At 41.2% G+C, this 19,868-nt stretch overlaps 1 protein-coding gene across 2 annotated transcripts in view; it reads left to right on the top strand.

The window, feature by feature from the left end:
• The first annotated feature begins 8,658 nt into the window (after positions 1-8,658).
• garem2 (GRB2 associated regulator of MAPK1 subtype 2) overlaps positions 8,659-19,868 on the top strand; it is a 175,180-nt gene continuing 163,970 nt past the window's right edge. The window contains exon 1 of one of the 2 annotated variants that reach the window (XM_033021414.1): positions 8,659-8,897. In XM_033021414.1, the coding sequence (XP_032877305.1) occupies positions 8,789-8,897 (109 nt within the window). In that variant the 5' untranslated portion in view covers positions 8,659-8,788. The remainder of the gene's footprint in view (positions 8,898-19,868) is intronic. The other variant, XM_033021416.1, reaches the window with a different exon arrangement.

The following is a 19,868-nucleotide window of genomic DNA, read 5'->3' as shown; positions in this document are numbered from 1 at the left end:
CATCCCTTTGTAAAACCCAGGAAATAATTATACAATCCACATTTGCATAGTTATTCCTTATAACTTAAACCGTCAAGACATTTACTTTGCGGAAGCTTAACTTTTCCTCTTTGTCCACCTAACCTTGAAAGAAAAAGACCAGCTATCCAATTTATTCTATCTGCTTCTCGATCTAAAATGAATGACTTTACACTTGTCTGCACTGAAATCCAATTATAAAACATCTGATCTTTTGACAAATCTTTTATCATCTTTGCATTTTTATACTTGCATTTTATACTGTTTGCATTACTCCCATCCTTCTGTCATCAGATAACTAGAACAGTGGTTTTCCATCGTATCACCTAAATAATTTGTGAGTGCAATGAATATTACAGTCTCACTTGGGATGCTACTAGTTATCAAAAACATAAATCAACCTAAACCATGACTCCCTGTGAGGTGGTGGTAGAAAACTACAATTTCTCTTTTGGAGAGCATCAAATTGCCTTCCAGTATTTTGTTATCTTTCTTCCCAAATACATCACCATAAAAGGTAAACTCGTGATTCATCCCATTTTCTGTGACCATAAAAATGAGCTGCTTTATGAAATGTACAGTTATTTGAGAATCAGTCTTGCAGTCATGCAGCACAGGATTCGGTCAGATATTTTTCTAGTTTGGGATTGTGCCATAAAAATAAATACACGTAGTCACCCTACATGGAAGGTCAATGGAAAAAGTTTTATTTCCCTCAGCGGCTCAGATAACGGGTTAATGCAATCTTTTCATTTTGTCAATGTTGTATTGAATTGTTTTATCAGTAAGATCACAAAAATCATGATAATACGGCATATAATGACCATACAACAGAAATTTCACAAATCGGAACTCCCAACACCACCTGGTCTTTCCCTGTGAGATCTTGAAAGAACATCATAAAATGCATATTTAACATATAGAAAATAAAGAGATGTGATTCAAGGAACTGTTACATTTACAAAGATTATGGAAGTCCCATAGTACTTACGATCGCTTTCAATGCATTTATCAATGCAGTCTATTACCCAAAGATGTTCTACCAATCGATAGTAGCCAGTGCCATCTTCTTCGCTGTCATGTACTGGGGCAGCAGGGTGAAGGCCGCGGACCCCAATAGGATTAACAAACTCATCAAGAAGGCTGGCTCCGTCCTGGGAGCGGAATTGGATGCATGGGAGGTGGTCTTGGAGGGGAGGATTTCCTCAAACTGCGGAGTATCTTGGACAATACAGCTCACCCCCTCCATGACACACTGGTCAACCTGAGGAGTACCTTAAGCAACAGACTGGTTCCACCAGGATGCAGCACAGAATGACACAGGAGATCTTTCTTCCCTGTTGCTATCAAACTGTATAACTCCACCCCCTTCTGTTGTTGGGTAGACTGACTATCCCTCCACCCTTTATTTCTGCCCTCTATTTTGCATAATTTGATTTTCTATTGAATTAAATATTTCAACATATATTTCCAGTGTACACTGTACAACTCAGTGAGGATTCTTCTATCTGATGTGTTTAAGATGGTTATTGTCACTTTTTACACGTCTCAGATCTGTAGCGGGCAGCATACAAAACAATTCTCTAATTATAAATTGCAAGGCAAAAATGTCATTAATAGTCTGCGGGTAGCTTTAAATTAGAAAACAATATAGAAACAAAGGATTTTAACCTTAATAGGCACCACATTAAGAAGCTAATTAAGATAAGTGGAATACCACCAAAAGATGAAGGTGGACAGCTTTGAGGAATCCTCAAGGGAGTTTTTAACCTGGTGCAGTTTAGACCTGCTCTAATTTTCTAAAGTGATCAGTTGAACGAGGATTTTTTCAGAATGAAATGTACAAAATAAATGACACAAATATAAGCTGGACAAATCTTTGGGACATCACATTACCATTTGAAAATCCCAAGGGAGAAATAATGGAGGCTCTGATGTTAAATGCCCTACATTTTGAGGAAGGTAAAAGTGTAAATACCAATTCTTGCATCAAGAAGAAAAATCAGGGATAAAACTACGCTAGAAATTTGAACTTTAGGTATTTGTGAACATACAGAGGTTTGTTTCCTCAGCTGCCTTCTGATGTGGTAAAAGCCAACATGTAACTAATTCCAAATAGAAGGAGGAAGATACATTGTGTATATGAAACAGTTGCTAAGACGACAGAATGAAACAGTTGCTAAGATGACAGAATGAAACAGTTGCTAAGATGACAGAACTAGTCCAATGATCTAAATATATAGTTTATAAACATTTTTGTTCAGAGTCTGATGGGCACATTCCACTTGAGAATCTTGTATTTACCCAACATAATTTTCTTCCAAACATTGGAGAAACATTGTCAATGTTTATTATTACTATTTCTGCAAGATTTCAACCAATATTAAACTCGATGATTGGAAAAACTCTTCAGAGAGGAAAAAACTCTTCAGAGAGGAACGCTTCAGAAGGTTAAAAGAGCAGAGAAAAAACTTTGAGTTTGGTTGGAATTTGGAAAAGTTGCTAAAATTGAATCCATAGATTACTTAGAGATGACTCATTGAACACTTGAAATGTTAAATTGCATCTTTCTGTAGTACACTTTCAGTGTTAAATATATATAATGTTAGGCTTTTTTTTTTTAATTCCGTGCTTAGCATGCAGAAGTAATGGTTTGATAACTTCAAACATTAGCTTTTGTACATAAAAATAGTTTTGAAGTGGATTTATGGTTTCCTGAGGCCTTGCTTGTTAGGGTCATTTCTTCTTGTTTTCCAGAAAGGAGACATTGCATTTATAAATAAACACAGAAAATGTTGGAAACTTACAGCAGTATCTGCCTGAACTGCAGAGTTTTTCCAGCACTTTAAGGCAGAGATAGATAGATTCTTGATTAGTACATGTGTCAGGGGTCATGGGGAGAAGGCAGGAGAATGTGGTTAGGAGGGAGAGATCAGACATGATTCAATGGTGGAGTAGACTTGATGGGCCGAATGGCCTAATTCTGCTCCTATCACTTACGACCTTTCTGTTTTCATTTCAGATTTCCAGCATTTGCAGTTTTTGGGTTGTATATTTCAAGTACCTTTCATGACCAGCAAATGAAGCTCAAAATTGCAATGTAGGTAACATGGCAACTAGTTTGTTCACAGACAACAACATGATTGATATTTGTGGGTGGTTAAGTGTTTCCCAAGATCCCAGGGAAATTTCCCAAGAGCCTTTTAAAATTGGAATCTTGAGAAGTCAGGTAGAACCTTGGTTTGACCCAACATCTCGTTGGCTGCATCTCCAGCAGTGCTGTATTCCCTGAGAATGCTTGGGTCTGGATCGATTCCTTTATTTCCTCTCTGTGAAATGCCACCCCAATGAACAATTATGTCCACATCAGAGATTGAGCAATCTATTTAGCGGACAGCCAGATTTAATGAACTTGTGTCTCCATTGTAACATCTACTACATCTTTCACTGAGGGATTTTATGCACAAAATAAACAATGACAGATTTATGTTTTTTGCTACCTGTTTTGAATTTTGGAGCAGGACTGGTGGTCCTGTTGCAGCTGAACCTGATGCTCATAATCAAACTCCTACACTTTCACCTCCGAGTATATCACAGCCAATTTACTTTTCCAGAAAGTTGCTACTGCAATCACATAACTTTCTGACAAAGAGGAATCTAATTTTTGATAAATCTCCCATTCATACCTTGGGTATGCAAAACAAAGAATCTCACTGTGACATGCCACATGTGATTATCGAGTATCATTCATTCATTCATTCATTCATTCATTCATTCATTCAATGTTATTTTGGGTAAAACCAAAAAATGAGTTGGAACTTCTTGTCATGTTTCTTGCTCGTTTGCAGTGTGTTGCAACTCCTCGTCTCTCTGGCTCATCAGCCCGTTATAATACTTCCAATTTCAAGCATACTTCACTTTTTGCATCAAACAGTGGCTGTCAACTGGTTGGCCATTCTATTAACCACTTTACATCTTGATTAACCTTCTCTATGCAATTTTTCCATGCCCCAAAATAAGGTATTATCAACAAATTTCAAATCTTCATATGCCCTTGATGCAATGATTTAAATAAATTATGTTGCTTTAACATCAGTTTGTGTGGTCTTAAGCAGAGCAGTTGCAATGCCAAGCTGTGGTGCAGCTGTGGAAATTGTGAAGAATCATTGGAGATTTACCGAATTTCCTTAGTCTTCTGAAGAAGGAGAGGCATTGATTGGTGTGCTTTCTTGGCTGTGGCATCAATGCGTTTGGACCAGGACAAATTATTGGTGATATTTACACCTACGAACTTGTATTTCTCGACCATCTCAAAGTCGATGACCAGCTCCTTCACTTTGCTGACATTGAAATGGAGGTTGTAATCTCATCACCATGCTATTTTAAGCTCTCTATCTCCTTTCTGTTCTTTGTTTCATTGTTTGAGATCCACCCACTATGATTGTGACATCTGGAAAATTATAAATCATAAGATCATAAGTGATAGGAGTAGAATTAGGTTATTCGGCCCATCCAGTCCGTCATTCAATCATGGCTGATCTATCTCTCCCTCCTAACCCCATTCTCCTGCCTTCTCCCCATAACCTATGACACCCGTACTAATCCTACCCGTGCTAAATGGAGTTAGAGCAAAATCTCTACTTCTATTGACTCCCTGTACCCTTTGAGTGTACATGGAATATAATAAGGGGCTGAGAATGCAGTATTCCAGGACATTGTTGCAGAGAATTATCATAGAGGATGTTCTGTCACCTATCCTTTTTGATTGTGGTCTTTGGGTTAAGGATCTACGAGAAGAATGGGATGCTGACCCCAAGGTCCAGAGGTTTGAAGATGAGTTTGGTTGGAATACAGTGTTGAAGGCGGAGTTATAATCAATAAAATGGAGCCTGACATGGGTGTCCTGTTATTCAGATGTTCCAGGGATATGTAGGCTCGGGGAGATTGCATCTGCTGGGACCCATTGTGATGGTACGTTAATCGCAATGGGTGAAGGCTGACTGGGAGGCTGGAGCTGATGTGCACCATGACCAGCCCCTCGAAGCACTTCACAATGGTAGATGTCAGAGCATTGGATAGTAGACATTAAGTCATGCTACTTTGTTTTCTTTTGGCACTGGCACAATAGTGGTCTTCTTTACGGAACCTCAGATTGGAGTAGTGGGAGGTTAAAGATGTCCATCAACACTCCTGCTAGCTGGTCCACGCAAGTCCTCAGGATGTGGCCAAGGACTACATCCAGGCCAATCGCTTTCCACCTTCCCGCTTTCCATTTGACAACTGCGATGATGACTGTGGGTACCAGTGCATCTGAGGCTGCCGGGGTAGGTGAGGTAATTCCACTGACCTTCTTTTCAAGATGAACATAAATAAATTGAACTGTCAGGGAGAGATGCGTTTTTGCCAGCGATTCTGTCTGGCCACTTTGTAGTCATTATCGCAAGCAAGGCATGTCACTATTGATGGGTGTCTGTCTGGTACATTGGGACTAAGTCTTCTTCATTTAATGTTCTGGGAAGCGAGCCAACTGATCATGTGGTCATCTAATTTCTTGTCCCATTAACATATTTATAACTCCCCCTCAATATTTATTTGCATGAATGATTGTCCCACAGTTTTGCAAGTAATTTCCAATAAACTATTTATATGTGCCTCACATTTTTCTACTATTCATTTTTGGGAGTTCTGTTATTTTATCACTTTTACTTGTCCATCAGATCCTAACTTGCAATTGCCCAGTTTATATCTGGAAAGAATGTATTTACTTTGAAGTTTTCTCATTAAATATTTTTTAAATTCCTACCATCGGCCATATATTTCCCGTATGTCTCACATTAGGTATCTTTTAACCCAGTGAAATGAACACATTTGTTGGTCACCAGCGAGAGTCTGAAGAAGGGTGCTGACCCAAAATGTCACCTATCTATGTTCTCCAGAGATGCTGCCTGAACTGTTGAGTTACTCCAGCAATTTGTCTTTTTTGGTAAATCAGCATCTGCAGTTCCTTGTATCTACAGATAAGGAACGCAACCTGTCAATGTTCTCAGGACTAATGTCACCAACCAGAATGAGATCTACTCTAGGTGATCCCCAGAATTCATGTCCAAGACTGGAGAAGCATATATAGATTGTGCCTTAGGTTTTGCTATTGTAATTAGAGTAAAACTGTGCTTGCAGTAACTCCATGTTCCTCCACTGGGTGGACCATTTTGCTGTCGTCTCCACCACAATTTATTTTTAAAAAGCTCAAACAGCTTAATGCATACAAACCGTTTTACCTTCAAATTATCCTGACAATATTGTGCTTTCATTTGGTGTAAGTGAATTCTATATAGTGCACTGGTCTCTGCTTAGCAACTTCCTTGACCTGAAAAAAACTTTATAGTTTGTTGTTCATGTAGACAAACAAATAAAAATTTAAACATTCTTAACCACTTTTATTTTAACTTCCACCTCAAGCTCATATGTAGGATCCACACTTGATTTAGCTTTGTGTATAATGTTAACAAACTTGTTGAACATATGGTTCTTGTTTGCAGTCTGTACAAATTGTTCAACATGATTGACAGCTCAACCAATTTAAACTGACAACTGTTGGGCATCAGAGATCTCTCCCTCAAGCTGCCTGGTAGGAAATGACGATGAAAAAGGTAAGGTTTACCACAAAGAAATTGATAGATCTTTGGCTTCTTCAAACGCATTGTGGTTTCATGCTGATTGCAAAGTGCAGATCTGTGACAGGAGCAAGGTGTGAGAGTTGGGAGTGTGAAGACTGGGGCCATTCTGGTTGGGGAGGGGGTATTCAGGTATGGGGAGGGAGGCAGCTGAGTGCGAGCAGAGGAACAGCAAGGGTAGAAAGGGGCAAATGTCATGTGTGAGAAGGAAGCATTTGAGTGTGAGGGGGGGTTGCCTGAAGAAGGGACAGGTGAGGGGAGGGCAGTCATCTGTGAGGAGGGTGGCAGAGTGGGTTGTGGGGTGCATTAGAGTGTGAGAAGGGGCAGCGTGTCTGTGGAGGGAACAACCAAGAGTGAGAGAATTGTGTGAGGAGGGTCAGGGCGAGCAGCAGAACGTTATTGGGGTGAGATTAGAAACATTGTGTCTTGGGGGAGCCATTTAGAAACATAGAAACATAGAAATTAGGTGCAGGAGTAGGCCATTCGGCCCTTCGAGCCTGCACCGCCATTCAATATGATCATGGGTGATCATCCAACTCAGTATCCCGTACCTGCCTTCTCTCCATACCCTCTGACCCCCTTAGCCACAAGGGCCACATCTAACTCCCTCTTAAATATAGCCAATGAACTGGCCTCGACTACCCTCTGTGGCAGAGAGTTCCAGAGATTCACCACTCTCTGTGTGAAAAAAGTTCTTCTCATCTCGGTTTTAAAGGATTTCCCCCTTATCCTTAAGCTGTGACCCCTTGTCCTGGACTTCCCCAACATTGGGAGCAATCTTCCTGCATCTAGCCTGTCCAACCCCTTAAGAATTTTGTAAGTTTCTATAAGATCCCCTCTCAATCTCCTAAATTCTAGAGAGTATAAACCAAGTCTATCCAGTCTTTCTTCATAAGACAGTCCTAACATCCCAGGAATCAGTCTGGTGAACCTTCTCTGCACTCCCTCTATGGCAATAATGTCCTTCCTCAGATTTGGAGACCAAAACTGTACGCAATACTCCAGGTGTGGTCTCACCAAGACCCTGTACAACTGCAGTAGAACCTCCCTGCTCCTATACTCAAATCCTTTTGCTATGAAAGCTAACATACCATTCACTTTCTTCACTGCCTGCTGCACCTGCATGCCTACTTTCAATGACTGGTGTACCATGACACCCAGGTCTCGCTGCATTTCCCCTTTTCCTAGTCGGCCACCATTTAGATAATAGTCTGCTTTCCTGTTTTTGCCACCAAAATGGATAACCTCACATTTATCCACATTATACTGCATCAGCCAAACATTTGCCCACTCACCCAGCCTATCCAAGTCACCTTGCAGTCTCCTAGCATCCTCCTCACAGCTAACACTGCCCCCCAGCTTAGTGTCATCCGCAAACTTGGAGATATTGCCTTCAATTCCCTCATCCAGATCATTAATATATTTGCAGCTGTGTGAAGGGGCATTGTAGGGTGAGAGGAGGTGATGCTGGGTGTGAGCTTAATTGAGACAGTGGTTTGTGTAGCCATGTTGGGGGAAAGTATTGGGTAGCAGGAGGCTGAGCAGAGTCTGGGTGTAAATAGGGGCTCAAACGTGCTGGTGGTGTTAGGGTGCAGAGAGTTGGGTGCAGAGAGCTAGGTGCAGTGGGAAGCGGTGTCAGTGGGAGAGTCTTGTGAGGGGGGTAGGATGGGTGTCTGTGGGGAGACTGTGGTAGGGAGGGTCTCTATGGAGAGGATTGGGGTTGGAAGGGTCTAGGTGGGGGAGAATCTGGTGCTGTGCAAGGGGAAGGGTGTGTGTGGGTAGAGTCCGGGGGCTGTGATGGATGTTTCTGTGGAGATTGAGTGTGGGGAGAGAGTCTGGGTAGAGTGGGGAATGCCGTGTGTGTAGGGGTCTGGGGAGTGTAGGCGGTGCTGGGCAGAGCCGGTGCGGAGAGGGTGGGCGGGCAGTGGCGGGGCTTGGTGGGGAGGGGGTGTACTCTGACTCGGGCAGTGCAGCGGTGCGGGGGGAAGGCGCTGGCCGCCTGCAACATGGCGTGCGGTGCAAGCCTGGCCGGGTCTGCAGGAGCTCCGCGCCTCTCGCACGTTGCCAACCCGCGGCACACGATATGATGCCGGAAAATGGACAATTCTTCGGGCACGTCTGATATCAAATGGAGCTCGGTGTCTCTACCGCTAGACATGGTCGTCGGCAAATTCCGGCTACCGACCCTGGCACGGCTGAGTCAAGGTAGGGGGACGGGGCTGTCGAGGTGTTGTAGCGGGTGAAGTCCCCGCACTTATTCCCGGGGACTGAAGAGAGTTGCAGCCAAGTCGCGCACCCACGGCGCGGGTTCACCTTTGAAGTTGGGTGTTTGTGGAGCGTCCTGTTAATTCCAGGTGTCTCCGGGGCTTCCTTTTAATTCCAGGCGTCTCTCTCCAGATGGGGACATGGCCGTGAGTTCACTGTTCCGTGTCCCCTCGCTGCGAGCGGGCTGTGGGGAAAGATGCTCTCTCTCCCCTCTGCACGGCTGGCGGGCTCCAGTGGCAGCTTTGCGCGCCCCTCTCAAGCCTCTCGCCTCCCGAAGCACAGACTCAGGCGTCTCAAACCGTGCAGTTTATCGCTCAACGCGGACCAAGAGGCCGCCGGATTCCCACTGTGGGTGGAGGGGTCTCAGGGAGGGGTGGAGAGTTGCATTATAACGGCAACAATGTGCTTGGTCGGTGGGAATGACTTTACTGCTGAAATATTGTATGTTATCCGGAGAAGAGTATAATTGAGTTCGAGTTTTGGCAGACCTTTTATCCAGATTACTTGGGGGTTTGATTTAAAACGTAATTTAAACTATGGCTAACCAGATACGAATAAACCTCAGTGCAGTGATGTTAACGGGTCAGCGACTTTGGAAGTTTGCAATCTTTCCTGTTGCCATTCATAGCGGAGAGTAAATCCCCGACTTCCCGGGAGAGTGACCACCTTATTTCACACATTAGACAACTGGCCTCTGCATATAGTGGAGTCATGTTCAAAGTTGGAGAGAGAGAGGGGAGGGGAGGGAGGAGGGGGGGGGGGGGGGTCTGAATGAGCGTCTCGGCCATAAATCATGTTCATAGAAAATAGGTGCTCGAGTAGGCCATTCGGTCCTTCGAGCCAGCATCGCTATTCAATATGATCATGGCTGATCATCCAAAATCAGTACCCCGTTTCTGCTTTTCCCCATATCCCTTCATTCCGTTAGCCCTACGAGCTAAATCTGACCCTCACTTGAAGATGTCCAGTGAATTGGCCTCCACTGCCTTTTGTGGCAGATAATTCTACAGATTCACAACTTTCTGGATGAAAAAGTTATTTCGTCATCTCAGTCCTAAATGGCCTACCCCGTATTCCTACGAGATATTGCCTGGCCCGCTGAATTACTCCAGCACATTGTGTCCTTTTAGTGAGGAACATCATTGTTATGGGCTATTAACGATGGGGGTGCGGCAGACTCGGTACACTTGTAAGATCCAAAGTCATTTCATGATATGTATAGGAAGGAACTGCAGATGCTGGTTTACACCGAAATTAGACACAAAATGCTGGAGTAACTCAGCGGGTCAGGCGGCATCGCGGGAGAAAAGGAATTCATGAATATGCAGCTTATAATGGAAAACGTGTCGTGGTTGGTGTCGGTGCAGCAGAGTAATTTAAGTTATATCTTAAGGAATTTGTAGTTGGGATGAACACTACAGTTAGAACAGGTTTATTAAATTTAATTCCTCAGTCTGATTTTAACGCTGGGAGGCATATTTGAGCCCCACATCCACATAATCCAGGCTGGGATCTGTGATTTACTCTTGCAATAATGGATGTGCTATCTCTTGATTCGAGTGCCCTGTCTGTCCCTTCGGAGGATGTCAACAATTTGAAGCGGTTTGAAGATGAGCAAGGAGTCCCGGGTCAACAGTTGGCTCCACAGAATGTTGTCTGGTCATTAATCACCTGCTGTATTCATTGAGACAAATAACCAGTATTCTGGTTTGATCATTGATTAATTTTATGACTACCACATGAATGTCTGGGTTAGATATCCAGACCAGAACTTCTGATGCAAGAGCTTGAATATCCTTCAAATCCGCCTGCAGGTTTCTCTTCTGGGCCTCTGATTATACTGCAGGGGCTGATTCAGTGATTTGCACTCAATCAACACGGATGCTGTAAACCTCTATTTGAAGAGAAAGTGTAGCATCCACCAGGTTCTGGGATAGTTTATGATTATCCATGGTTTACAGAGAAGGCCTGACCCTTCAATTTGTTCTCTTAGTTTCCAGCAGTTTGTTCAAGGTTAAGCATCCGGGGAGAATGCGGAATGGCTTCCAGTTGCCTTTAGTTTTGACGCGGATGATATCACCTGCTAGTTGTTGAAATCGACTTGAATTGGTTGTAATTTGTGTTAACCTAGCCGTTTGCTTTTGAGGGCACAGATTTGCAATGGAGGAGTCATTCAGCAATATCTCCTGTTGTAGATGGCCATTAAATCATATTTAGGAGCAAGGAATTTCAGAGATAAGGTTTGAGTGAAGTAACTGAACTTGTTCTCTGCAGGAAAGTAGGTGCATAAGAAATTTAGCAGAAGTGAAAAAGACCATGACAGGTTTTGTACTGGGTAAATAGAAGTGAGCAGATTTTTAAAACCGGCAAAGGTCAAAGAAGATGTAAAGAAAAAAAGTTTTTCTTATGGCATAATATGAAAAAAGATAGAAAAGAATCAAACATTGGCTTAACATAGAATTGGAAGGAAATTTGAAGGAATAATTTACAGGATTATGGGGATGGATTGGGATTAGGAATGAGGGGCTTTCTCTACCTAGACCTGATACAAAATTTATGGACCCAATGCACCTTTTTTACATGCACCGACCGTAAAGAAAGTATTACTACATTGAAATTTCAAATGTCTACTTCCCAATGTGATCTGATGTTGGGGGATGCGGTGAGGGGTGGTGACGGAGTTTACCTTGTTTTCGAGTCTTACTTAATTGCAATATAGCCAAGCATGTTGCTGAGGGTGGATTATTTTCTGGCAAGAGGGGCTGTGAAGCTGTCCAGGGTTTATTAACTCCCATTTAATTTCTGGGCTACTATTGGAGTCAATTTCTTATGTATCTTTCAGCAGCCACATAATCCTCATACTAAATGTTGATTTACAAGAATAATATTATTGGTTGTAAAAATTTAAATATCACTGAAAATTCTGCTGAGTAATTCAACACTTTTAATACTCTAAAATATGGTTTATCAGCTTTTAATGAGGATAAAACCTAATACATGGTTCAAGTAGTCATTTGATGCTAATTAATCATTTAATATTATTTGGCCTCTATTCTTGTGGGTGCTTCCAGAACTTTATATTAGCTTATCGCAGAAATATAACTCCATATGTATTATGTTGAACGAGGTGTATTCTGTGGTTGTCTGCCCAACCGTTTCCCATTCAGAATTATAAAAGTGTGGTTTTAAAGGGTTTCAGTCATGACTAAATTACAAATGAACCAAACTTTAAAATAAGATTCATTTGTCAACAACGCACTCTACTCATTGTCATTCACCAGGGTTTAACGGTTCAGTGCTCTGTCTGACTGGCCAAAGTCCAGGATTTCTTTATCAGAGAATAACAGGAATTACAGCACAATTAGTAGTCCTTTTGCCTTGTCAAGTCTGTGTCACTGATAACATTTCAAATAGAGAACCTTGCAATGAAGCCATTTCCCCCTTTCATATCTACTCATCTGAGCATTCACAAGAAAGAGAAAAAACAAAAATGTTAAGACACTTTTTTAATGTTTTCCTTGCTTAAATATTTATATTTTTTACTTCTGGGTGAAGTCATGATTTTGAGTCCACCACTGGTGCACTAGTAGAGCTTCTTAAAACCCAATAATCAACAGTTCCTTGATTCCTTTGGTGATGACCTTAAAGTTTTTGCTCTCGTTTTACTGATTTATTGATCACTGGAAATAGTATTTCTTAATTTCCCTTATAATTTAAGAACATAGTGAATCGAAGTAGATTTAGATCTTCTAGCTGCTGCACCAATGTGTATGATCATGGCCAGTCTATACCTCATTGCATTTGCTGTCTGATCTCTGATCTCTCACATTTTCATTGCATCCAAATACCTCTTGATCTCAGTTTCAATTGTACTCACTGACTTGACACCAAAGTCTTCTCGACTTTGCAATCAGATACATCCTGCCAATCCCTCTCAGGATTTTGTACGTGTTAATGATCACCCCTCATTCTTCTAAACTTCAGCAAGTGAAAACCAATCGCACTCACTCTGTACTCATAGGACAACCCCCTTATCCCTGGAATCAATCAGTGAAACTATGCTGTCCCCTCCACTGGGCAGATAAGGTATGGAGACCAAAATTGCTTGTATTATTCAATGTTATTGGATTATTGAGGTCAAGGAAAGATCGTTCACGTCGCGGCCCTGTTTTCACTAATCTTTCTACCACCTTCTAATCTTGTGTGTGGACTCGATAAGAAGATTGTATTATTCAATGTTTATTGTATTATTCACTAATGTTCTCTACAACACAGCAAGACTTCTTTTTTTTTTTTTACTTTAGCCATCTTGCAATGTGCAAATTGCTTTCCAAATTCCTTGGTGAAATTGCATGCATAGCTTTTTATATACCATTCAGCCAGATTCCAGTATACCAGCAGTTGTTGATTTCTTGCTATTTAACCAATCTGTTTATTCATTCTACCGATTTCTAATTTTCATTCGTTATAATCCACTTTATCTCCATGTTTGTCCATTCGTTTATGCATTTTGTTAGTGAAGTGTCCAAAGCTAGAGGCGACATGGTAAGATTTGTACCTTTCTGAACTTGTTGCACCTTTGTCAGTCTTTCAACTTATTGCAAAATATTAATCATCACTTAAACAGTAAATTATGCAGATTTAAAAACAAGCAACAATGGTTTGCAAATTAGCACCTTCATTGATAGGCATGTTAGTCCTTGATACTTTGACAGCCCAAAAGACATTTTTTGATATTTTTATAAAATAACAGCAGCTGAAAATGCTTTGTTTAATTAATTTCAATGCAGGCAAAGCAACATAGATCTCAATTTCAGAATTTCTAGAATGCCTCCAGAAGGCTGTTTATTTTACCTATTAATCCTGCAGATTGTGAATGTACTATAGACAATAGACAATAGGTGCAGGAGTAGGCCATTCGGCCCTTCGAGCCAGCACCGCTATTCAATGTGATCATGGCTGATCATCCCCAATCAGTACCCCGTTCCTGCCTTCTCCCCATATCCCCTGACGCCGCTATTTTTAAGAGCCCTATCTAGCTCTCTCTTGAAAGCATCCAAAGAACCTGCCTCCATCACCCTCTGAGGCAGAGAATTCCACAGACTCACCACTCTTTGAGAAAAAGTGTTTCCTCGTCTCCGTTCTAAATGGCATAGTCTTTATTCTTAAACTGTGGCCCCTGGTTCTGGACTCCCCCAACATCAGGAACATGTTTCCTGCCTCTAACGTGTCCAAGCCCTTAACAATCTTATATCTTCCCCACCACTGACGTCAGGCTAACTAGCCTATAATTCCCTGTTTTCTCTCTCCCGCCTTTCTTAAAAAGTGGGATAACATTAGCTACCCTCCAATCCACAGGAACTGATCCTGAGTCTATAGAACATTGGAAAATTATCAGCAATGCATTACACGATTTCTAGAGCCACTTCCTTAAGTACCCTGGTATGCAGACCATCAGGCCCAGGGGATTTATCAGCCTTCAGTCCCATCAGTCTATCCAAAACCACTGTCTGAGGTTTTCCGGTACATGTGGTTTGTGTGTGGTATCTACAATTTGCGTACATCCAAAATTCAGCTCTATAGGTGAAATAATTTATATGGTCTTCAAATTAATTATAATTGTCTTTTATGCACTAGGTTTATTTGTCTTCTCTTTCCATTGTGTGGATTCCTCATATTAGTCATTAGTGGCTGAGACGACAGGACATAGTTCAAAGGCTGAAAATCATAACTTTGTAGATGCTGGAAATCAGAAATAAAAAAAGAAAAATGCCAGACACATTTTCTCTTTCCACAGATACTGCCCACCTGTTGCATGTTTCCTGTATTTTCTGTTTTTATAGTCATCGTGTTGTACAACATGGAAACAGGCCCTTTGGCCCAACTTGCCCACACTGGCCAACATGTTCCAGCTGCACTGGTCCCATCTGCCCTCGTTTGGTCCATATCCCTCCAAACATGTCCTATCCATGTATCTGTCTAATTGTTTCTTAAACATTGCAATAGTCCCTGCCTCAACTACCTCGTCTGGCAGCTCGTTTCATAGACCCATCACCTATTGTGTGAAAAAGTTACCCCTCAGATTCCTATTAAATCCTTTTCCCTTTCCCTTTTCACCTTAAATCTATGTCCTCTGATCCTTGATTCCTCTACTCCGGCCGAGACTCTGTGCATCTACTGAACTATTTCTCTCGTGATTTTATGCACCTCTATAAGATCACCCCTCATCCTCCTGTGCTCCAAGCCTACTCAACCTCTCCCTATAGCTCAGACCCTCAGATCCTGGCAACATCCCTGTAAATCTTCTCTGTACCCGTTTGAGCTTGATAACATATTTCCTATAACATGGTGCCCAGAACTGAACACAATACTCCAAATGCGGCCTCACCAATGTCTTATATAACTGCAATATGACCTCCCAACTTCCATACTCAATACTCTGATTGATGAAGGCCAATGTGCCAAAAGCCTTTTTGACCCCCCTATCTACCTGCGACTCCACCTTCAAGGAACGATGTCCCTGCACTCCTAGATCCCTCTGCTCTACAACACTCCCCCGAGCCCTACCATTCACTGTGTGGGTCCTGCCCATATTAGACTTTCCTAAATGCAACACTTCACATTTCACTGTATTAAATTCCATCAACCATTCCTCTGCCCACCTGGCCAACCGATCAAGATCCTGCTGCGATTTTTCGCAATCATCTTCGCTATCTGCAATATCACCCACTTTTGTATCATCTCCAAACTTGCTAATCTTGCCATGTACTCTGTTCTCATCCAAATCATTGATATAGATGACAAGCAGTAACGGGCCCAGCACCAAACCCTGTGGCACACCACTTGTCATAGGCCTCCAGTCCAAGAAGCAACCTTCCACCATCACACTCTGCTTGCTTGAAGCCAATTTGCTATCCGTTCAGCTCTCTCCTTGGATCCCATGCGATCCAACTTTCCAGGGCAGCCTAATATGTGGAACCTTGTTGAATGCTATGCAGAAATCCACATATATAACATCTCCAGCTCTGCTCTCATCAACATTTTTGGTCACATCTTCAAAAAACTCAGATTTGTGAGACACGACCTTCCATGTACTAAACCATGCTGACTATCCCTAATCAGCCATTGTCCCTCTAAATGCATGTATTTGCCTCCCAAAAGACTAGATGCTGGATAAAGAGATGTTGTAAAATCAGGGGTTCAATTTTTTCTGAAAAAGCAGTAGCTGCACTTGCAACATTCTTTGTTTTATTGAATAAAAAAAACAAAACAAATTTTATGCATTCTTTTTCATACGTTGGGCAATGCTTTAAATAGTCTCTGTTGGCTAAATTAGTGCAGCTTTTCTGTGATCACTGACATTTTCTTGGCAGTTTACATTTACTGTGGATGAGACCGAGTTGGCTGAAAGCTATTTGGTTATGGGATGAGAATGATTTGCGTATCAACTAAACTTTAACAAGCTGACATTTTTAGATTTGCTGGGAATTTACTTCAGATTATACTAGTGATACTCTTGATAAATGAGAAGTGGGTGGTGGGAAGGCAGGGGCAAAATAGTTTTTGACTGTTCTCCAGGCTCTCATTCTTAATAATAATATTTTGATCCCCAGTGTGATTTCACTATCCCTTAAGCAGTCGACTCCTTGCCACAGAGCGTTTCAGCAACCCAAATATGGTTGAAGCACCAAAGTTTCTCTTGTCTCTTGTCCAAATGCATGGCTTGTTTCAGTGCTCATTTTTGACCAACAATAGGCATAAACCTCACTCAAAATGCATCTCCCTCGGCATGTGTTAAACTCGGACAATTGCTATGGTCGAGTCAGCAGTACAGACTATATATTTAGAATGTAATACATTATGAATGTCCTCCATTGTGTTCTTTTTAATACATTAACTTCAGCAGTGGAAGCTCAATTACAGCCATTTGTGATTTATTTATTCCCCTAAAGTAGTCCAGCACTGCGATCCTCTGTGGTTTAGGGTTATAGTTCATTTAGAGTCTGTCGCCGGACACATTTTCATTTAACTTTAAACAGTTTGTGGGCAAACATTAACAATGTTAATGCCGTTCTACAAACACACAAGATGTGCCCATTGAGGAAAGAGAGACCTTGCTGATTTATAAATGTGGCAAGAGGTAATTTCTAAACCTATTATAAAGTGTTTAATATTGATTATTTTAGGGAAAAGCCTGAGCTGACTGCTCACATCATTAAATATTTATTTGATAGACCTTATATTGCTGATGCTTTAAACCATTCAGTAGTTTTAATTTTCTTTCAGTATTTGAAAGTATAATCATTAGTTTATTGTGATTTATATATCTATTTGTAGTGATAATAAATTTGAAATTAATTGACTATGACTGAGATGTTATCAAAATTTTGTTCATTATGTTCTTTTTTCTTTCAATGGACCATTTATTATATGTATATTTCCCACAAACTGATTAATTGATATCTGGAGTGTGATTTGTCGACAAGCCCCAAAGTGGATTAAAACTATCAGTGAAAAATGGGATTTTGATTCAACTAGTCTAGTCTTGGACACACAAATTGGCTGCTGCATTGCCTAAATTACAACAATGACCACACTCTGAAGTATTTGATTGGTTGTTCAGTCTTTTGGGATGACCTGAGATCCACAAAAGCCCTAAACAAAGACTTTTTTTGGTAACATATATGTAGTATAAAATTCTTAACATTAAACCAAGCAGAATTGAATATGAAGACAATAGGAACTGGCAAAATTGGTTTACAAAAAAACACTTAAGTGATGGAGCAGATGTGTCCACCTGTCACATGCCAGGCTTTGTCCTACTTTCTCTCTCCTAATACAAACAGTCTGAAGAAAGATCTCAACCCAAAAACATCACCCATTCATATCCAGAGATGCTGCCTTTCCTGCTGTTACTCCAGCATTTTGTGGTTTTACAATTGACTATGAAGTGAGCTGTTCCGAACGCGGGCATTTCAGAAAATGGGTACGTTTGGATAAAAAAGAACTATTATTAGCATTATATGCACTCTGGTATATTAAAGCAATACAGCATTGAAGATGGTTTACATCCATTGTGATCAAACCATATTACAGGGAAGATTTGCTGAGGGAATCGGCAAAGTTGAATAAACACTTGGCCTAAGAGGGCAAGTAATTGTCCTCATTGTATACCATTGCAAGTTTTCCTTCCTAAACTTGCGCAGTCAGGCTCATCAATGGCTGTCTGAATACTGACTTAGCATTTGTTCTGCACTTCTTACAATGCCATAAGAGAATTTGGAGAAGGCAAAAAAAAAAAATAGGATCAAACAGCAACCAATGTAGAAAGGTTTTTGCAAGTTTGGTTGAAAAAGAGTTTTCAGAATGTTTGCAGTTCTACAGCCACCTGCAGCTCCTTTATTTTGAATTGCTATTCTTCATGGGTGAATGCAAGCAGTGCGCACCTGCAGCAGATAATGGTGGAGTGGAAGAGATTTCATTTCGGCCACTGGTGCTAAGCAACTGTTTACCCTCTGTACTCCCCTCCCATTATATCGTTAAAGGAACCCAGCAATGGGAGAGAAGAACAATGGCAGCTGAAACCACCGCAGTCATTTTAGTTGAATTTCTGTTCATTCGTCTTCTGTTAACACCAATGAATAACCTTTTAAGCAGTAATTATTGAATATCAATCAGGAGAATTTAAAATGCTAATCACAGACAGCTGAAACCACAACGAGCAGCCAATCAGTAAGTACCATGTCCATTTATTACCCAGCCAGCCACAAATGTTGAGCTCTGTACAATTCAAAATCATTTTTTGTTCATATTATACTCGCAATTGATTGACCATGTTAGATTTACATTAAAAAATAACTAGACTTTATGTTAGCTATTTGTTTAAATGATAGTCTTCAAATGCAATCAATATTTTGAAGTTTTGATGTCTGTTAAGTGCTGAACTGAAACATGTCTTGACCCAAGTGAAACATTTGTAATACAGAGCACAAGAGAGTATGAAGCAGAATTAAAGAAAGGCCAATTGGTTTTACTCTCAACCCTGCAATGATGTTTGACTCTTCTCAGCCTGAAGTGAAATTAAGTTAGAGCATAGAACAGTACAGACCAGAAACAGGCCATTCTGCGTGCATTGTCTGTGCAAAACATTATGCCCAGTTAATTTCCTCGGACTGCATATGACCATTCCTTGCCTATCTGAAGCATCTTAAATGTCATTATCGACTCTGCTTCCACAGGGCTGCCAACTCTCACGCATTGAGTGTGAGAATCATGTATTTCACACAATTCTCACGCTGATCACAGTTTCTCACGCTCAAAAATATATATTTAAAAAAAATATATAAAGAAATTCACGAACAATTCAATTCGCCTGAGGCTTCCAGATCTCCTCCACACTCACCAATGAGAATAGTTTCCTGTCGGCGGGTTTCCCGTAAAGAGTGAGCAATTTCATTGTCTTAAGCCTATCGCACACTATTTAAAATGGCAATGTAACTGTAGTACTAATGATTCCATTTGACATTCATGGAACCAAAATCTGCAGGTGCTGCAAATTCAAAATGAAGCAAAAATTGTTTTAGAGGTGAGTGAAAACCATGAGGGGAATATATAAGAAGGTACACAAAATTGCTGGAGGAACTCAGCGGGTGCAGCAGCATCTATGGAGCGAAGGAAATAGGCGACGTTTCGGGCCGAAACCCTTCTTCAGACAGGGGAATATATAAGGTGAATGCATAGTCTTTTTCCCGGGATATGCGAGTCAAGAACGAGAGGGCATTGGTTTAAAGCAGGGATGTCAAACTACCGGCCCGCGAAGGGGTCCAATCCGGTCCGCGGGATGATTAGACTCTAAACTATACTACACATTCCCGTGCAGATGGTGTGATAGGTGAAATGCAGCGGTCCCAG

The sequence above is a fragment of the Amblyraja radiata genome, chromosome 5, assembly GCF_010909765.2.
Source record: "Amblyraja radiata isolate CabotCenter1 chromosome 5, sAmbRad1.1.pri, whole genome shotgun sequence".
Classification (NCBI taxonomy): Eukaryota; Metazoa; Chordata; class Chondrichthyes; order Rajiformes; family Rajidae; genus Amblyraja; species Amblyraja radiata.
This window is presented reverse-complemented; position numbering and strand designations above follow the sequence as displayed.